This window comes from Chaetodon trifascialis, chromosome 16 (assembly GCF_039877785.1).
Source record: "Chaetodon trifascialis isolate fChaTrf1 chromosome 16, fChaTrf1.hap1, whole genome shotgun sequence".
NCBI classification, from domain to species: domain Eukaryota; kingdom Metazoa; phylum Chordata; class Actinopteri; order Chaetodontiformes; family Chaetodontidae; genus Chaetodon; species Chaetodon trifascialis.
In genome coordinates, this window is record NC_092071.1 from 10,530,092 (window position 1) to 10,550,892 (window position 20,801).

The following is a 20,801-nucleotide window of genomic DNA, read 5'->3' on the forward strand; positions in this document are numbered from 1 at the left end:
CTTTGTGAGACACTACACCACTTTAGACCCTTCACTGGCTGCAGTTTTGCTTGTTGAATTTTCAAGCTGCAAAAGAAAAAATGCTAAACTTTGTTGGAGATTTTTGCCATTTTATTGTATAATATTAGTTTGTACATTTTCAATAATATATAATCCACTCCTATATGCATCTCGCAACATTTAAAATTTATATATGGCATTATCTAGAATGAGTGCCACCGTCCTGGCAACATGTTCAACAAACAGACGCACATAGCACAGCAAAGCTACACCTGATGACGAGAGAAGGCATGCTCATAGTGAAACAATATACAATCCTGAACGGATGATTACAGTCTTCAAAAGCTGATTGAATAGATTCACTTTTCTACATCGTTGACACCAAGTTCCCTTTAGACACACTCTTGTCCCACTGCGACACTAAAGCAGCTAAAGCAGGGCCTGCATCCCCCCCCCCCTCCCAGCTCTCTATTCATATTGTGCAACAAGATACGGAGGAGGACGAGAGGGTTCTTCTCTACCAACTGGAGCTTTCCAAAAAGAATAAAATACAGGAGAGTTTCACTCAACTTAGTTCTAGTATTTCAAAGCCTTTTAGACTTCTGTATTCACATCAAACAGAAAACACTGACTGTAGTAAAAATCTAGCGCCATGAAGGTGTGCACCCTCATCTGTTAAACTTCCTTGTGAAAAAAATTCACACAGAACTGGCAACCCAGCTGCCAATCTAAAGTCTGCTAGTTATTATTGTAGCATAAAAGGGTTTTTTTTTCTTCTCTTTTTTTTAACAAGTTTTACAGAAATGGAAAAGAAGCTCTCGACAAAAGAGGCACATACAAATTTACAACACCCTGCTTATTCATACAGATGGCAGTTTCACTGCTGTGGACTGTACTGTTCAAACCCATGGAAACAGAAATGATATTAACACTATTGTGATTAGATAACAACATACACTGTTGCAGTATATATCTGTGAGATACCCATATAGCCTTACGCCTTAGACCTTAAAGATTAGTGAGATACAGATAATACATCGGTAAAACATGTTCATCAAAACACTGATTGGACTGACCAAATACAAAGACACAACAACATTACCACGGCTCATTGCCAGACAGACACATTAATAGTATAAGTGTATATTTAGCATATCCAGTTGTCACCTGAGATGTTCAGGAAACAGATTGCAAATACTGCATTTGAGTGTTTCAGCTTGGTTTTCATAGAGGATGATGTCGGCATAAAAATATAACCAGCGCTCTCAGTGACCTGGAGTTGAGATAAATTAACTGACTTGTAAATCCTCATCTCTGATATACAGCAGATTTACAGAGGAGAGGATAAATAAAGTTTACGACCAAAATATTCAGTTTATCACTACTAATAACATTAAAATAAGTCTCTACAACAAACCATCTGGACACATGAAATCTGTATTACAGCCTCTTTGCAGAGCTCCAAGCTCCTGACGACACACCAAACTGCCTCGCGCAAAAATGCGACTTTTGATTTGCACATTCTTCACTTCTCTCCCAGAAGAGCTTCTCAAATATACAGCATTTTTTTCATTCCAGTGCTGTCAAAACTTTCGTATGCAAGTATCTCACTGCTGGTGCTTCAGCAGTCCCAGATTGTACTTGGCCTGAAGCCACTTTTTGCTGTTATACTGGCATAAATGTTTCAACGTAAAGAAAGCAGTGTGCAAATGAAAGTTTCTTTGGATTAGTACATTGCCTCCGAAACAGCCCTGTTATGTTACACTGGAGACATTTTTGTGTTATTTTCTACCTACTAATGTAAAATTCAATGAAAAGACATCTAGAAACCAGCCAGTCCAGTCACACTGTCTGTCTGGCAGAGAGACTAAATGAAAGAGAAGCTCTTCTACACTACACTACTGACTGTTGTAAAAGGGTGAGTTTGGTCCAGTGTTGGCATCTATTAGCATCGTTAATGAATCCGCTCACTCTTGCTGAAGCTGCTGAATTCTAACCTTCACTCTCAGTGATGGGACGCTCAGAGCGCTGAGCATAAAAAAAGTTCAGAGGCGTACGGGCAGGAGGCGGCTAGGACTGAAGGAAGGAGATGATGGAGCTGATGAAATCTAAGGGTTTATCTGCGTGGATCCAGTGGCTCGCGTCTGGGATGTACTGGATGTCAGCATTAGGGAACAGCCTCTGGATTTCCGGGTAATCATCCGAGCTGGACCAGGAGTGAAGACACGGAGAGGGAGAACATCAGGTCAAATGGGGTGGTGTGAGGGCAAACGGGAAGGAAACAGACAAAGTTAAATACATGTGAAACACAGCAATGGTACATTTATTGTAATCTGCATTTTCTATATACCTGATATAAGCCGAACTGGCTCCACCCAAAAACAGCGTAGGCCCCTCATAGATGGTGTCAAAGCTGGGGAAGCTCATGATACTGTCAAGGTGTGCTGAGATGGCCTCCAAGTTGACCCTCCAGGCATAGTGGCCGTTCTGCTCCACCAGGTTAGTCAGCAGGAACTGACGCACTGAGCGCTCCTGAGGAGAGGGACGGACAGTTTGTGACCACACTGATTTAAAAGCAAACTTACATTTCAGGTTCAGAGTTTGACTTTAAAAACCCACCGTACGCTACGTTTCTAATGCCCCCAAGTGAGCAAATAAAAATCTGTTATTGCAGGTTTAAATATCAGACACAGGAAACTAATTGACAAAATAAACATCCTGACAAACTGGCTTCCCAGCTGTAATTCACTGAGAACACTGAAATCAAAAAGGAGTCCTGACCTTGACCAACATGCGCAGCTGATCCTCAGCCATCCGCCTGGCGGTGGAACGTGGGATGTCACTGGAGATCTTCACCTCCTGCATGGCCTGGATGTAAGAGTGGAAGTTGGTGCGTGTGGATGTCTGGGCGGGACTGATGTCCACGACCACCAAGCTCTCCACTAAACCCGGCTACAAACAGACACAGACAGATTGAGGTAAGCAGGCAGGAAGGTGTGGCATGAACACCAGAGGAGGAATGTGCCATGGTCAGGTGACTTTCAGTGAGGGGACTGTAGCGTCACACGACACGTCTTGACCACAAACCTGTGCCAGGGCGGTCGTCATGGCCGTCTTCCCGCCCATGCTGTGGCCAATGAGGACGCACTTCTCGATGCGCAGCTGGGTGAGGAGGTGTTTCAAATCATCGCTCATCGCTTCATAGGTCAGCACCGGACTGTGAGGGCTGTTGCCATGGTTACGGGCATCTACAGTCAGCACCTAACTGGACAAAGGACAGTTAGGACACTTGGAATGGAGCAAAAGAGGCAACAGAGCAAAAAACAAAAAAAACTTTTCAGTCAGCCGTATCCTTTTTTTTTTTTGTTCGCCACAGCTCAGGCGAGTGACAGCGCAAACAAAGGCCGATTGTGTGCATGAGGTGATGAGTTTCGTCAAGCAAGCCAAAGAGGAGATTATCTATCAGTATTTATTACAGTACAGACTGCTGAGGAGTTGTATCAAATGACCGGCAGCACACTGGTTGATTGTACGTTCCCATTCCCGCTATTGTAAGAGGGCTAGCGTCAGATGGCTGAGAAGAAACTCAAACACATAAAGATGAATTGTTCTTGATGTAGCAACAGACAGGTGTGATGTCTTCACCGCTGCATTACCTTTCGGCCTGTGCGCTGCACCAAGGACTTCGCTATCGAGTGGAAGTTGGACTTGCTGCCAAAAAGGCCGTGGAGAAACACCAGGGGAGTGCTCTCCCCCTTCCCATCGAAGACATCATAGGTCAAGTTGACTGGGCTGGGGAGGAAAGGTGACTGATTAGTTCGAATCTCCCCGGTTACGTCTGTGGTGGCATGTCCTGACTTAGACAGGAACAGGATTAAAACGCTGCAAACTGATGAAACTTTTAGAAACAGTCTTTGTGAGGCTTTCATTTTCAGGTTTTGCTGAGTCAGAAAGACTCAACTCTGTCAGAGGTGGAAAAAAAAAAAAATCATTGTTGATTATTCTGTCAATTCTGTTTTTCATCATTGATTTACTTAGTCTATAAAAGAGACAAAATTGCAAAAAACACAAAGTCCCAGAACCAGAGTGGACATCTTCAGATTACTTATTGACCAGGAGTCCAAAATCCAGAGATACTCAATGTACAATAATATAAAACAGAAGAAAAACCTAACATCTGAGAAGTAGGAACCTGCAAATATCTGCCACATTTGCATCACAATTGACATAATGGATTAATCTGCTGTCAAAATGTTATTTTCTGTCGAACTGATTAATCATCTAATCACTTCAGCATTGAACTCTATGGCTTATAATGTACTCTAGTGTACTACATGTGTACCTAATGTTTCCTTATCTGTTCTCTTCACAGATTGGCAATTACATGCAAATATTTTAAACTGTAATTACTTGTAGACACCTCTCCTCAGTATTCACAAGTTAGTTGCCTGATTGTATACGATGCATTATAATGTGCTAAGCTAGCTAAATGTAATGCAACAAATCTTGGCTTCATACCGAGAGGTGTTTCTAATATTGTGTCTACCCTCGATAAAAATGGGGTGGACAAAATGTTAAGACACGAGGCGAAACAGTTAATCTCTAAACCAGTTCAAACAAAAACCGAAGAGTGTAACATCCATGAAGGGAGGATTTATGTTGTATTAGACAGCATTAATTTTGCCTAAGCTTAGCTAACAAACTGGTAACTTAGCGTACATGTAGCATAGCATAACTGTTACCATACACACGAGCGCAAAGAGCGTTTTATTTAGCCACACAACTGAATAAGATAAAGCTGGGCAGAGAGTCCATATCTAAAATCCTCTTTGTATCTGTGATCATAGCTCAACTGCAGGTTAACCCTCTTGCTAACCAGACGCCTGAATGTCATTTATGTAAACTGTGTAAAGTTAACGGTTAATAACGAAGCAAAGACACGGCACGGAGACAAATTCCAACGGTCGAGTAAGCGGCTGCTTTTAAAGGGATATACTGGGCTGTCATGTCCACCGGGCGCTCAGCTCAGGTTGACAGAGGGCATCAGTTAGCCGGGGAGCTAGCGGGAATACCTGGATGAGCTGGCTGTCCGGACCATGGGAGCCACCCCGCACACATCCTGCTGTCCGGGGAATAAACGACACGGCGACCGGCCGTTCAGCAGTCCTCTCTGGATCAGGCGACACAAAGCACTCATGGCAGCATATGCTCCGTTACCGGGCGGTCGACAAGCAGCATGTGAGTTTAAAAACGGCTACAATGACGGCGGAGATTCAGTGAGCGTGCACGCACAGCGCCCCGGAGGTCGAGCTTGTAGGGAGCTAGCCAGTCTGGCAACAGCTGACAGTGCGTCATGACGTAGAATGCACGTGCGTCATGACGTAGAATGCACGTAAGCTTCTGGGTTGCCTCCCTGAATTTGGTCTCTCAGGCTCAGAGGAGCAGTTGCCTGTGAGTGATAATCACCACTGAGACAGTTAAAACCATAGACATATGGTTCAAACCAAATATGAGCAGAGAGCGGTGCGATTCAGTATGAATATTATGATAAATTTTACGTGACTTGCTTCAAAGCTGGTGTATACAAGGGGGGGAAGTGTATTTCATGGTTCATAATATATTTATTTAGGTGGATGTATATTGAGATTAAGCCCCCAATTAACAGGAGGAAAAACAGGAAACTGAAGTTAAGTGTAAAATCTCTGTAGATGTTGAAAGTTAAAGGGCCCAGACTTGAGTTCACTATTTTTGACTTCACATGCCACATGCATCTTTTTTTCCGCATTAATTTTCAGTTCAACACGATTGTAATCTGAAACACACTTTCTTTCTTTCTGTGTTAAGTGTATGCACCTTGCACTGGGGCATTAAAGGAGGAAAAAGTGGGAAGTCAAACTATACGCATTTGTTTAATGAGCCTCTAGGTGGCGCCACAGTGTCACAATGTCAACAAGATGCGGATCTGACCGCACTGCATGGAGCTGCTCTCTGTGAGAACAGCTCACAGTAAATGATCAGGTCATTCATTGTCTTTTCGAGACATTTGCAGACGACACGTCTAACCTGTGATTGTTTTGACTGGATGTTTCCCACACCAGGCTGCTGTGTGACCTCAAAAAAAGCTAAATCATCATGCGTCATGTTGGGGACTATGCTGCTATACTTTTTATAGTTTTCTATTGCACAACCGGAGAGTTCACAAGTAAAGATGTGGTTCAGTATGAAGTAAAATAATGATAGTTGCTAATACCTTTTTTTTTTTAAGCATGGATTTCCATTGGTTTATTCTACACCTCATTACACATCATCATTACAGTTTCAGTTGTATGAATTTTAATTATTTCTTAGAGCCTTATGTCTAAAAATGTTGTAGACTTCACTTGTGCAAACAAACAGTATATAACACAAATATTTATAGCATCTTAATTTGAGGCTTTCTTAAGTCTTACTTTCACAATCATCCCAAAGGAGTTCAGGCAGCAAGGAAATGTAAGAACAGGTGCTCTTCATCCCACACTGCACTCATTATTGCTGGAAACATACATCTGTTTGTTATCCTGTTTCAGCCCCTCTGTCTGTCTGTATCGCTCTGGTTTGGTTTGCGATCGGTGCAGCTGATTTTCGTCCTTGTGTTTGTGTCTCCTCTCATATGCAAGAACTTAAAAACAAAGCATCAGTCTATGGGCTTGGAGAATCAGGCCTTTCTTGCTGTGTCTCCACTCATTCATTGCTATGGGAGACGTGTCTGCTGGGATAAAGCATGCTGTGGGCTGTCACCATAGTGATGGCTTGAGACAGAGGCCTCTGGGAGGACACGGGACAGACCTGACTGAGAGAAGAAAAGGGAATGAGCAGATGAGTGTGCATTTTTTATTCTGTTCAAACGTACAAGGAAAAGAACAGTGGAGGGATTACACGTGGGATCATCTAAGGATCATAATTACTATCATGTCAGTGATAAATGTCTCATCTTCATTCAGAAACAACGGTAGACTTAGCTCACACAGCCTTCAACAACATTTAATGACCAGTACACTTTACAAACGACTGAGCTGCACTATAAAACTATAAATTATATTTAACCAAAGAAACTATGTGAAGTTCCTAAACTGTCACAGAAACCAGTCGAATACAGTTACTCAAGTACTGTAGCTAAGTACAATTTGTGGAACTTGCACTTCACTTGAGTATTTTTATTACTTACATTTCTTTACTCCCCCCACAGGAATTTCACAAGACACCCAGCAGTATATAAAGTAATTAAAATCAGCCCCAACTTTACTTTACTTTAACTATAGTATAAAACATACTGTTTTTGAAAATTCTGCATAAAGAGTACGTTTGGTGCTTTAATTATAGTTTGATGCCAATACTTTTTCATACTTTTAGTACAGTAACACTTTGAATACACGATGTTGACTTGTAACAAAGTATTTCTACACTGTGGTATTGCTACTTTTACTTACTTACTTACTCTTACTTACTTAAGAAGTAAACTCTGAGTACTTCCTCTGTCACATGAAAGTGAGCAGGTTTATTATTCTTTGACCTGCTATTTGTAGGCAGTAACCTGTGATGTATTAAATCACGCTTTATTGCCTCCTCTGACCATGTGTAACAACCTGTGTGCAGACTGTCATCCAACACACATCCAGACTGTTTCAAACTGAAGTGGAGACCAGAGAAGTTGATTCAATAAATGTACGTCAACAGGAACATTTACTGTAAGTGTGTCAACCCACAATTGACATTTAAATATCATGCACCATGTCCTGTCACAGCACTTCCGCTTCACTGACTCTTCTCCTTTCACTGGTGCCAGTTTTGGTGCCTGTGTCACTTTTAGAAACCTTTGACCACCTTAGATTTTTTTTTTTTTTCATTTTAAGTGATTTTTTTTTGCAATTATCATGTTAATTTCAAAAGGCCCTAATAAAAATTCATTGAGAGAAATTTTAATTAAAAGCCAGAATCTACAATAGTTTGATGCTCATGTGCAAAATATTGAGTCCCTGCTCTTCACATAGCATGTCACTGTCGCATTGTATAAAATAAGATAATCCTTTATTAGTCCCATAATGGGGGAAATTTGCAGTGTTACAGAAGCAGAAGGTATAGAGAAATAATGAAAAAGCAAGATTGTTGGGTCTGCAGTTTCCCCCTCCTTTGTCTCCTGTCTGTCTCTCTCCTGTCTGTTGTGTCACTTTAGGGAGTGGCTGGCAGATCTGGTTCAGCCTCCTCCTCCCCTACCTGAGCACACCTGCTCTCAATCATTCAATCAGGACTCACCTGCTGCTACAGTATAAACACCGGCCTTCCACCAGAATTTGTTGAATACTATTTTAACGGGATGCTTTATATCATGCAGCTTCACTTATCTGCTTGCCTGCATTTCTATTCTTCGTGCCCGGGGGCTGTGCTTCTGTTTGCTCCCATCCATGCCTTGTCAGTCTGTCTGCCATGAGTAATCTGGATTTAGATCCTTTTCCCACCTGCTCACTCTCAGTCATCTCGTCAGCCCTTTGTGTGTAGATCTACAAGATAAGTCTGTTGCACATTCCTGAACACTTATGAAACTGTTGTTTTTTTTACTCTACTCCTGTCTGTGTGTTCTGAATTTAGGGTTTAGGTCCAGTTTCTCTGTTTAAAAATATAAGAAATATAAGTACACAATTTAATACAAACAGTCATTGAATTCACATTATTGCACATAGCAGTGTCCCCTGCAGTCCAAAAGACCTAAGTCTCCTCAGCAATTTGCTGTGGCCTTTCTTATATGATGCATTTGTATTGTCAGTCCAGTTCAGTTTATTATTCAGGTGGACACCCAGGTACTTGTAAGATTTCACCAACTTGATGTCTGTTCACTTGTGTAAGAGAAAAGAACAGTGTTTGCACCTGCAGAAGTCCACTGTCAGTCAGCTCTTTGGTTTTCCCTCCACTGATTCGGAGGCAGTATCCTCACATACTGTGGTGGTTGGTTGGTTGGTTGGTGTGGTAGTCCATGACCCATGGTGTAAGGTGGTGGTCCAACCCTGTGTGGCGCTGATTCTTACAGAGCTCCCAGCCTTTTTCAAGTGAGATGGAGCTGTGTAGGAAGTAGATGAAAGCATCAGTCAGCCCAAGGCCAGGTTGATGGCTGAAATGCAGCAGGTCCATTGATGATCTCAGCGGGGGGTGGAGATGGACAAGGGCCATCGACAGGTGTGATGTCAGTGTCACCGGCCTGTGGCTGTTGAGGTCCTGAGAGTGCAGAGTCTTTGGCACTGGTACCACACAGGATGTTTTCCACAGCTCTCTGGCCAGCTTCAGGCTCAGGTTGAAGATGCGCTGGAGTAGCCTGCATAACTGGTCTGCAGAGACGACATACAATTTTGTGTCGTTCTTGTTTTTTTGTTGTTTTTTTCTTAAATGTATACATAAGTAAAGCCAAACACTTTCCTGTTAAGCTCTTTCTCAGACACGATTTGTTGCCAGTATCTTGAGTCTTTATTTATTGTTTATCCACTTGTGACATAAATGGTGATAGCAAAATATTTCTATCCAATTAGTCGCTATTTTAGCCTTTCACAACAGCTCTGTATTTACAGATTTAGATAGTTTGACGACTCATTAAGTCATAAACACGGCACAAAGCTCCCTGATAAGAGCTGCAGAACAGGAATGTTCTCCTTTCAGGGAAAACGGTGTCAAAAGTCAAAACAGAAGTCAGTGCACAACAACCACATCCTGACAGAAATCAGTTCATACTCTATGTATTCTACAGTCCCTTCAGTCAGCATCAAGGATCACTGTGATGAAGTCATTTTTAAACCAACAAAACAAGGGCATGGTCAAAATTCCTTATGGTGCCCTTTTTTTTCACTCTCTAAAAATGAATATGGGATATTTCTGATTTTCAGTACCTTGTAGGTAGGAGTTTTTAATTGAATTACTGAAGGTTTGACTCACAGTGTGAACCAATATGCTTCCAAGTTACCAGAGTCGCCCGTATCCTCATTTTAAAATCGAAGATTCACATCAAAGTTACATTAAAAGAGCATACACACAAACAAAGAAAGGCGCGGGTGGGGGTCATTTTTGTCTTTATCATAGACTGTATAAAACATGTACATAGTCTCCATGAAGTCACCCATAGGTTTCTGAGGAGCCATTGTGAAGCTCAGTGACTGTGGCTTTGTCTGTCGCCATCTTGACAGTGCCTGACTCCATAATCCCATATAATCCAAAAATAAGCAAAGTGTGGAGTGTGGGTGGAGCTGAGGTGGCCGAATTAAGTCTGGTTGCTGAAACCTAGCGGCTAGCTGTCACTCAAAGCAGCCATGTCCACAATTCTGCGTAACTTTAAGCCTCAATATGATTTAAACAAGTCAGTTATATTAAAAAAAAACTTGGCTAGACATGTCCATTTCTGCCGTAAAGTTGGCTATTTTAATATGGAAGTCTATGGGGATTGACTCGCCTTTGGAACCAACCTCAAGTGGCCATTTGAAGAACTGCAGCTTTTGGCACTTCCATGTTGGCTGAATTTTTCAACACTGTAGTTTCCCTCTTGATCTTTATAAATGATAAATAGTGCAGACAATAGACGATATGTGAGACGCTGAACTGATGTGCCTGAGTTTAAGACCCCTCCACTGTATCTACCCACAGTTTGTGAATATCATCCTAATATCACTGATCAATCATTGATATGACACAGTTAAAAAATGTCTCATGCACCTCAGATGACTTGTAGAAAGCAAATGAATTAAATGACTTGCACCTGAGATTTGAAAGCCATGACTTGTCCTCTGAGTGTATGTTTTAGAGATGATCTCTGTTATCTATCAGGATGCAAGGCTGGTGGTTGACCCTGACAAGGTCGCACCTGTATCAAGAAGGCCACAGGGCCAGATGGCATCTCTGCATTTCTCCTGAAAAGTGTGCACTATGTATGATTTTATCTTCTGTGGAACTGCAGGACATAGTCCAGAACAAATGTCCCTACGGGGACGTTTCAGTATATATCTATCAATCTATCCATCTACACAAAACAGAGATAGCAATGTGTCTTAATCACAGCATATCTATTGACACACGCCTGCTGAAGTGTTAACAACAGATACTTTATCTGCTTTGCACAACTTCACCGCTCATCAGTCAGTCAGGTTAAAAAATCAGTGATAACCTGAGCTCATACTTTCTAGTCTCATCAGGTTCCTGTTGGACTTTGCTGTTTGGTCATCTTCTTGTTTGTGAGAAATCTGCTACCTGTCAACTGCACGTGTTCTGGCAGGAAGGAGAAGTTGACATTTAAAAGGTAGCCTTTCTTCTCTGTACACATTGTCCTAACACTTTGTTGATCTTTCATTTTTTTGCCCTGTCATGCCACTCTAGTTCTCACTTTGCTCCCTTATCATGCACAAGTACAAACATCTGAACAACATGAATGCAGCTTTAACTTGTTTGAGGAATGATAGAGGAATTTGTATTTTTGTCTTCTCAATGATGCATTTTCTCCCTGTGTTATTGTTTTGTGTCAGTGTTCACTGGTGAGTCTAAAGCAGGGTTTTCTCGCAAGCCCTCCCCACACCCGTCAATCAGTAACAATGATGGTCAGAACAGCAGCATCAGCAAACTCTTTTTAGTTTATTTTCCCTACATAAATCACATTCAGTCATCTTTGTTTCACTCCATATGTTTCCCCTGGTCATCCATGCCCTCCCTGTAGTGGCTCTATGCCCACCCAGGGGGGGTAGTTTGAGTTTGAGAACTGCTGGTCTAGAGACACCAAAAGCCAATATTCACTAGTCGTCTCTGTCGAAAAGAAACACTTAAACCACTCATAGATGAGCTGTCTGAGAGGATGCAACATGTTCCAAGGCTGATAAAGCACCTTGTTGCACATCTACTGATAAGGCTGTAAAATGTTGTGACTTAGTGGTGCAAAACATCATGTGACTCTGCATGAACGAGGATGATACTGATCAGTCTCACCTATTTTCTTGATACTTAATCTATCTTACCCAGCAGAGACACGTCAACACCATGGTTTAATTCTGAACATTGATTATTCACAATATTTACATTTCCATTAAACTGGCACCTCAGTGGTGCAATTATGTACAATTAAAAATAGGGATAAATTGGCAAAAGGACAAAAAAAAACGGCATTAAGCAAGTGCTAAATAAATATATTTTATTCAGTGATATGGGGTGAAGGCCTAGTTAAAGGTGTATTATGCGGGAAGAATGTACAGACTCACATAGAAGTAATCCCTCTCAATCATCACTTAAGACCCACTAGCAGTGTGTTGTGGTGTATTTATCTGCAGTGACCCTGCCCTCTGCCTGTGGTTTCTTATTTTCTTATTTTGCTGTGGTCATGACATTTCTGTGCTGCAACCTTTGGGCAGTGGGTGTGTTGCCCCCAGCCAATAACAGGTGAGGTCAGGACTTAATAAAAGGTGCCAGACTGGAAGCATTGATGTTGAGCACAGGCCTTTAAGCCGGGGAGGAGGGACCTTCGTTTGAATGTTGTGTTTACAAACAGTAACTGACAATAGGTTGTTTGCACATGACGTCACATCCCTCTTTGGTTGTGCAAGAAACTGACTGAAAAATGTGGGAAAAATGGGAGGAGTCAGGAGGAGCTGAGTTGGCTAATGGTAGAAATGGTGTGAAATTAGCTGTTGTCTTAAATCTATCGTGATAGATTTAAAGTAATAGCTACACTCAACATGACTAACACTTGTTAAATCAGTGTTAATGGTTTCAAATGACAGCTGAAATTAAGTAACCTATCTTGTTTGGAGATCATCCACCTCTTTAGTGGCGTTTCACCGAACATTTGCGAGTAGTTAGCCTAGCAAACAATGCCACAGCACTCAAAGTTTGTTGCTCGGTTAATCCACAAAACGACAGTCATCGCGGAGCACTATGGTACAGAGGTCATAACTAACTAACTGCTAACGAGAAAGTTGAATGCCTCCATACTCTTGTCTGCTTTCATTTGTTTTCTGGGGAAGAACGACGTCTGAATGAACGGGTAGTTGTTATATCTGCTGCCTCAGTAGCAGCAAAACTTTCAGTTCTGTTAAAAAATCACTCCTTCATTACATAAAGGTCACATCCAACATATGCTCTGATTTTCTGTTTCTACCTTTCTCTCATAATTTCATCCAAACTAGCACAGTAAGAACTTTCCTCCATCTCGTCCATTGTGCTTTTCACTTCCTGCCCTTCATCTGAATTTAACGCTGCGTGACTGTAAACCTTTTCCTTCACAGTGCACCTTTAACCTTAAAAATCAGTCACACTTAAGACTTTCCACATCAGCCCAATAAAGCATTTGATGCAGATCCTGCTGCAGTTTGCTTCTCTTTTAAATGTGGAAACCTTCAGAAAGAGTTTGTGTTGTCTAGTCAAGCTTTCTTGTGCTGCAGAACACATGCAGGATATATACAGCAGGCTTCAAACTGACAGAGAGCGTCAATAAACTCCTGACACCCTAAAGCCGTCACCTCTCAAAGAGCTGCTGCAAGACATCAAGCGTCTCGTCACAGCCACTGGAGCTGCAGTACAGACTTAACAAGTGTTCTCTCTTTCCTTTGTCCATAATGTAGCCAACAGGCATGAGTTTTTGTCATCTTGACAGGTCTGTGGCAGCATAATGAAGCCAACTGTATCCACCACACCTAAGCATTATATGACTCCTGCAAACCTGATAGATGACTTTAAGTCAGTTGTACCGCTGGCTAAACAAAGACACTCCTGAAGCCCAACCCAGTGTTCAGCTTTTTAAACTATTTGATTTGGACTGACCCTTGTTTGTTTTGTGTTTGGCTAAGTGGTCTTTTTTGAGCAAAGAGGGAGAAAAAACATCATCATTAATATGGCTTTTATTAAAATCTTCAACACATTTGCAATTTCAGCACTTTTAACAAAGCATTTAACAAAGCATTTTATTTCATAAATCAGCTGTTTTGACAGCATTTAAACAACAACAAAGTAAAAAATATTATCTAAAAGAGACAGAGACGAATTTGTGAAATATTTCATTTTTACACACACACAAATGTATCATGATGATCAGGAAACAAACATCCTACAACTGCTGCAGTCATGTTCCCTCAGGGAGTGTCTCTCTCTCTCACACACACACACACACACACACACACATACACACACACACACACACACACACACACACACACACTAAAGACAATAAAGAGGGTCAGCTCTTTGTTTGACACACCGAGGACTGTACAGGCTGTTGCTTCTCATATAAAATATACAGAAATGTTTGAAACTAAGATACAATATAAATCTATTTGAAACACAGACACATGATGGAATATATGGTGTTAAAATACATTACAAATACGTTTTTATTACAGAAATATAAGATTAACTCACTCATACGGACACATAAACTGTCAGGCTTTGTGTACTGACTGAAACAGTTTCTGTGTCCCCGAACAGTGAGAGCTGCGAGGAAGAAGATAAAGTTGTTACCTGGGGCCATATCATGGATCCATCTTTAGTTTCAGCCACAGCAGAAACTCTCCTAAGCAAATATAACATGCAAAACACACACTCGTGCGTGCACACACACACACATTGTACAATCACACACCCAAATCCATGTTAAATGAGAGCAGCCTCTTCCTCATTATTGTCAGTGAACTCACACACACTGTTTTAACTGAAAGTCTCAGTGAAACTCGACACCAGTCAGCCAACAGCTAATGATAGAGAGAGGCACACACACACACACACACACACACACACACACACACACACACACACACACACACACACACACGCACACAAGAAGCAGGTGTTTTCAGTTTCACATATATAAATGCAACATGCGCGCACACATTTCAAAAGAGTAAAATATTTTTTTTTTACTGGAAAACTCGCTGTTCATTCACCGAACATCTAAGACACACCTGCTGAAAAGCAAAGCAGAAAGATCAGGATTTGTACACTCATCTTCATGTCGGAGTCTTTTCCCAGGGTTCTCCCTGTGGTTTCACACAACAACAAACAGCACAGACACAGATACACTCATGTGCAACAGACATTTTCATCTTATCCCACCAAAACTCTATCCAATCAAACATAGTCTTTCCTGTCATACCCTCCACCTGCACTGGCGGTGCGCGGGGCGGAGTAAGCCATCCGAGGCGGCTTGTACTGCTTCTCTTTTGGAGGGCAGCTGCTGCACAGCATAGCTCCACCAATCAGGAGCAAGGCGGCCGCTCCCCAGCCGATGTAGAGCGATGCGCCCAGCTCCCTCCTCTGCGCGTTGGTCAGGATGGGGTTGTAGAAATCCCGGATGGTAACACTGGCTGTCCAGGAGACGGGGATGAGGACCAAGAGGCCAGCGAGGATGAAGAAGATTCCAGAGATGATCATCACTTTAGCCTTGGACGCCTCGTCTTCGATGCAGTTGGTGCACTTGGCGCCGACGATGGAGATCATGACCCCCAGCACTCCGAGTATGATGGAGATGATGGTCATTGCTCTGGACGCCTGCAGCTCCGGAGGCAAGGCCAGCATCGAGTCGTAGACCTTGCACTGCATCTGGCCCGTGCTCTGGGTGACACAGTTCATCCACAAACCCTCCCAGATGGTCTGAGCCGTGATGATGTTGGCTCCAATGAAGGCCGTCACCTTCCACATTGGCAGGGCACATGTCACTATCGCAATGATAAATCCAAGGACTCCAAGGGCGATGCCCACGATCTCCATGCCCATCGACATGCCGGCTCTTTATCTGATGACAGAGCAAAACTTAAAATAGCAAGTGAACTGATTTTCCAACAAACAAAACCCTCTCAGATCTCAGTGAAGAGTCTCCTCCGGTTGTTCAGGTTCCTTTGAAAAGTGTGAGCACCTGTAAGAGGGTGTGATGCAGCTATGAGATGCTACCACGGAAACAAGAGATCCTTTATACCTCAGGGGAGCAAGGAGGAGTCCCCTGGTGATGATGTCAGCAGGAGGCTGTCTTCACCTATGGAGAAGGGGAGGCAGTGCGGGTGAGGACGGATGTGATGGAGGAAGGGTGTGTGTGTGTGTGTGTGTGTGTGTGTGTGTGTGTGTGTGTGTGTGTGTGTGTGTGTGTGTGTACGTAGTTGGTGGGGGTTGGTTTTTGGTGAGATGGCAGCCTCCTTGACTACCAAAAATGAACGCTACAAAAAAAAAACACAGTTTCCTGCCTGGATTTGTGTTCTGCAGTGATGATTAAATCAAAGCAGTGGTAAAAAGTTGAGCAAACAAGACCTTTAAATGAGGTTTGATGAGATAAATCACTGATCCTCTGAGTGGAAGAGGAAGCAGAGGTGAGTCACAGAACAGCAGGTATGTAGTCCCTGACACAGAACACGCGGTAGCTCGAGCCTCTGGCCACTTAAGCTTGTTGTGAGTAAGCATAGAAACACAAACACACACACACACACACACACACACACACACACACACACACACACACACACACACACACACACACACACACACACAGGTGCAAACACTCACTCAGGCTATGCTGTTCCTCTGAGACTGTTGGTCTTTTGTTACTTCCTGGTTCCAGTTGTGTGAGTTTCTTCAACAGTCGGGACTCAGTGTTAGGAACACAATCCCAAAGCTGGAATGGAAACCGGAATAACTGCACCCAGAGTAAATATGAGCAGAGAGAAAACATAATAGATTTATTCTGAGACTCCTTTAACATACAGACAGCGTGGTCATGTCAGTATCGGCTGAACTCTTTACTCTAACCAAGCAGATGCCACAGACACACATGTCTCCGGTTAGTGGATGTGAAGAAATCAATGAATTACTGTTGCTCGCAGTTTTATTTGAACCCTTGCTGAGAATAAATCAAACAATCCAGATTTTTTATTTTATTTTAGATGCAGGCTTTTTTGATCAGGAATGAATGTTCAGAATCAGAATGTTCAAATAGAATGGCACAATATTTGTTATTAAAAGCAAAAAATTTGAGAATCATAGGTTTAATTTGAGTTAAAAAATGTAATGACATTTTGTCAGGAATGAAGCCTTTTTGGATGCGTTCTATATGACAGGTGCTTAATTTTCTAATAGCTGCAAATTTCCTGGAAAAAAATCGCTGTAATTCTGTTCTTATTACATGAAACGCCACTAAAGACGTGGATTGTCTCCAAAAAAGACAGGCCACGCTATTTAAGTTCAGCTGTCTTATGTGAAACTGTTAAGGCTGATTTAACAAGTGTTAGTCGTGTTGCTTGTAGCTATTACTTTAAATCTATCACCATTGAATAATGTCACATTTAACCAAAATAATAATTCATTCATTATTAATCTATAATTGCCAACTTTATTCTGCGTATACATCCAATGATTAGCACCAATTTAGTACTTGACAGGAAATGTATTTAAATTACTTCTACATACATCTAATTGTCTCTAATGTAATTTTTATCGCCATTATTGTGAGGGCTAAACAACAGGGCAACAGGGAAACACACCTCCAAACCTAACGTTGGATGTATTTCCATTGTCTGCAGCTGCTTGTAGGCTTGAATAACAGGCTGCTCCAGTGTTTTTGCCATACACACAAAAACATTTTGAAAGAGAAATGCCCTCACATTATGAGTGTGGAGCCCAAAATATTTCTACCAAAGATGTAAAAACCACAACACGCATAAATAAACCTGAGGGCTGAGCAGCAGGGAGGCTGTTTGTCGTTCCATTGAGAACGTCTTCATCAGTCAGTTTCTGGTGTTTACGTAACAACATCAGCTGATGTATCACAAGAGAGATAAGAGCCATGAACTGTAGGTTACCTTTTTCAGTACACCTGAGTTGACCAGCTGCTCGTGTTAACAAAACAAGTGCAGAAGCATTCACAGAAATGCTCTTGTCGATTAGTAAAGATGTGTTTTCCATATTAACCTGTTCAATGGGTCACTCTACGTTATGACTGCTTTTACTTTCGATACATTGATTATATTTTCTTGCTAATTTTTTTCTACGGTGGCTGACAAGGGGAAACGCGCCGCAAACGGCAAAACGCTGCAAACACAGGAATGATGCAAAGCCAAAAACACACAAGCACATAAAACAAATGCAACAGAAAGACACTGCAAGAGAAAAATGCTGCAATCACAGAAACGAAGTGGAAGCAAAAACTTACAAACACACAAAACAAATGTGAAAGAAAAATGCTGCAAATATCAAAACACACACAACCCCAAAACAACTGCAAGGGAGAAACGCTGCAAATTCACTCCACAAAACGAAAGTGCGACAGGCCACTAGGGGGACTTGACCTGAGGAATGGACCGGTCCTGCAGGACCAGACCACAGACATATAAAGAGTAGACGCCGCATCAACCGCTACTGCCTATTGACGCTGACGAGCCGTGGGGCCGCCACCTTGGACCGGTCACCTGCTCCACTCAGTGCTGTTTTACAGGCGCAAAGAAGTGTCAGCGCATTTAATACATCGTAACTCTCTGAATACTAAACTGATTTTCACGAGATTTTTTGCTGCAAACGTCATACATGTAGCTATGATACAGGACAAATGGTTCGGCGTATTTTAACATTCATATGGGATTAAAAGTAATAGAATATTCTGATGTAGCCTAGACTGTAGACAGGTATTTTGCAAACACTGTAAACACACACATTATACACACACACACACACACACACACACACACACACACACACACACACACACACACACACACACACACACACACACACACTAATATATGATAGAGAAACAGATAGACCAATGTTGAAATGGTGTTGTTCGGTGTTGTTCAGTGGATAGACGTGTGTAGTAATGTGTACAATTAACAGGCTCATCCACTGTGCCTGAGCACACCTGCTGGGACACAGAGGGATGATTTGACTATTCAAAGCAGGGAAAAGGTGGTATCTGTTGTTCAGACACTGCGTCAGACACCATCTGATTTCTGTTCAAAAGATCGTGAAAGAAAATCCTCTGTTATGAGCTACTCTGACCGACATAGGGAAGATGACATTAACTCTATAAAACATAATATAACATACATAAGTCTTTAACTTAGTGATCATCATCATATAGAATCAAAACCTTTTTCTCTATTTATCTTGTAAGCCGTTGCTCTCATGCCAAGCATTAACTCTCATCTCATCTTAATCACTGTTAAGTCTCACTAGGATAAATTAGGCCCACATAATGTTTCACAGTGAAAATCTTTATTCATTTATTATATATTATTATTTATTTTGAGCTTTTTCAATCAGTTCAGTAGATTTTAAAACAAAACATTTCCATTCACAAAGTCCACTTCATAGATTTTCATAAAACACAAATTTTTGTCTCGTTTTAGCGAACACATTTAATGTTAGTACAGCAAAAGACGTGTTATACAAAAGCAACCTTTGTAGAAAATGTCAGAAATGTCATAAACAGCCACAAAATGCGCAGTGGGATGTGATCTCTCATGTACCGCTCCATATATACTACATAAAATAAGTATACTTCCTTCATTCTTTCTGCAGTCCACTCCGCCATGTTGACCTTGCTTTGGAGCCCAAAGTGAGCTCCATTTTGCACGGCTGTACAAAGTTTCATATCTGTGACTCAACCTATGTCTGTATTATGTAATAATATCAAGAAAAATATTGTTCCCCCACAACAATTTAAAACTTTAAAGTACAGTCAAAGCAGTCACAAGTGTCCCTATTTGCTTTACAATAGTTGACAGTATGATACCTGATATGTACACACTAATCAGCACAATAAGGAACATCCACAATGGAAATGTTATGAGCTCAAATAATAAATATATATATGACTGCATAGACTGTATCTGGTCACGTCTTCTTATGGTAATTGTAAACAGGACCATCATATTTCCATGCATTTATGGTATCGTAAACACCTGGTTCCTACCATTTTCTGGAACAGTTGGTTCCAGTTAAACCAACATGATTATTATTTATCTACATTTCTGTCCACATTTCATGAAAACGTATGAATATGCAGGATACATGTGAACATAGTCATGTTATGCTTCCTGATCCCTCTGCCCTCACACATAGTCTCTCATGTTGTAGGAGCTATGAACTGCTGACCTCGGTGCGGCGGAATATGCTATACGAGTCTGGGGGTGCATGTTGTACATTGCTGCTTTCTCTGCCGGTGGAGGGCAGCTGCAGCAGAGGATGGCGCCCCCAATCAGTAACAGAGCCGCGGCACCCCAGCCCACATACAGCGCCGCCCCGATCTCCATCTTCTGACCATTGAGGATGATTGGACTGTAAAACTCTATTATGATGGTGTGTGCTGACCACGAAACTGGCACCAGCTGGGCCAGAGCTGCTGTGATGAACGCCCCGCCTGAGGACGCCACCACCCTGGCTTTAACCCTGTCATCATCAATGCAGTTGGTGCACTTCGCTCCCGCCAAAGCGATGAGGAGAGCCACTAACCCCACAATAATGGAGACAACGGTGAGCGCCCTGGCAGCCTGCAGGTCCTGAGGTAAAGCCAGCATGGAGTCGTAGACCTTGCACTGCATCTGGCCCGTGCTCTGGAACACACAGTTCATCCACAAGCCCTCCCAGAACACCTGAGCTGTGACGATGTTGGCGCCAATGAAGGCAGACACCCTCCACATAGGCAAGGCGCAGCTGATTATAGCCATCACCCAGCCGAGCACTGACAGAGAGACGCCTACCAGTTCAAGTCCAAAAGATGCCATCGTGCACCCAGAAAGGTGTCCCCTCTTTGGATCAAAAGTTTCTTTATTTGTCCTCTCGGTTCC

The 20,801-nt window shown here is 42.1% G+C and overlaps 3 protein-coding genes across 3 annotated transcripts in view; all 3 read right to left on the bottom strand.

Annotated features, from left to right (window-relative positions):
• Positions 1-20,801, bottom strand: part of mettl27 (methyltransferase like 27) — a 115,049-nt gene that overhangs the window by 61,588 nt on the left and 32,660 nt on the right. The window lies entirely within an intron of this gene.
• Positions 96-5,313, bottom strand: abhd11 (abhydrolase domain containing 11). The gene is made up of 6 exons (XM_070983166.1): positions 5,073-5,313; positions 3,657-3,792; positions 3,088-3,261; positions 2,782-2,952; positions 2,351-2,532; positions 96-2,206 (listed from the first exon to the last, which is right to left on the bottom strand). The coding sequence occupies exons 1-6, from the start codon at positions 5,195-5,197 to the stop codon at positions 2,071-2,073; spliced, it is 924 nt and encodes a 307-aa protein (XP_070839267.1). The 5' UTR covers positions 5,198-5,313; the 3' UTR covers positions 96-2,070.
• LOC139344313 (claudin-4-like) lies at positions 14,875-20,738 on the bottom strand. Its single transcript, XM_070982373.1, has 2 exons — positions 20,240-20,738; positions 14,875-15,761 (listed from the first exon to the last, which is right to left on the bottom strand). The coding sequence occupies exons 1-2, from the start codon at positions 20,736-20,738 to the stop codon at positions 15,106-15,108; spliced, it is 1,155 nt and encodes a 384-aa protein (XP_070838474.1). The 3' UTR covers positions 14,875-15,105.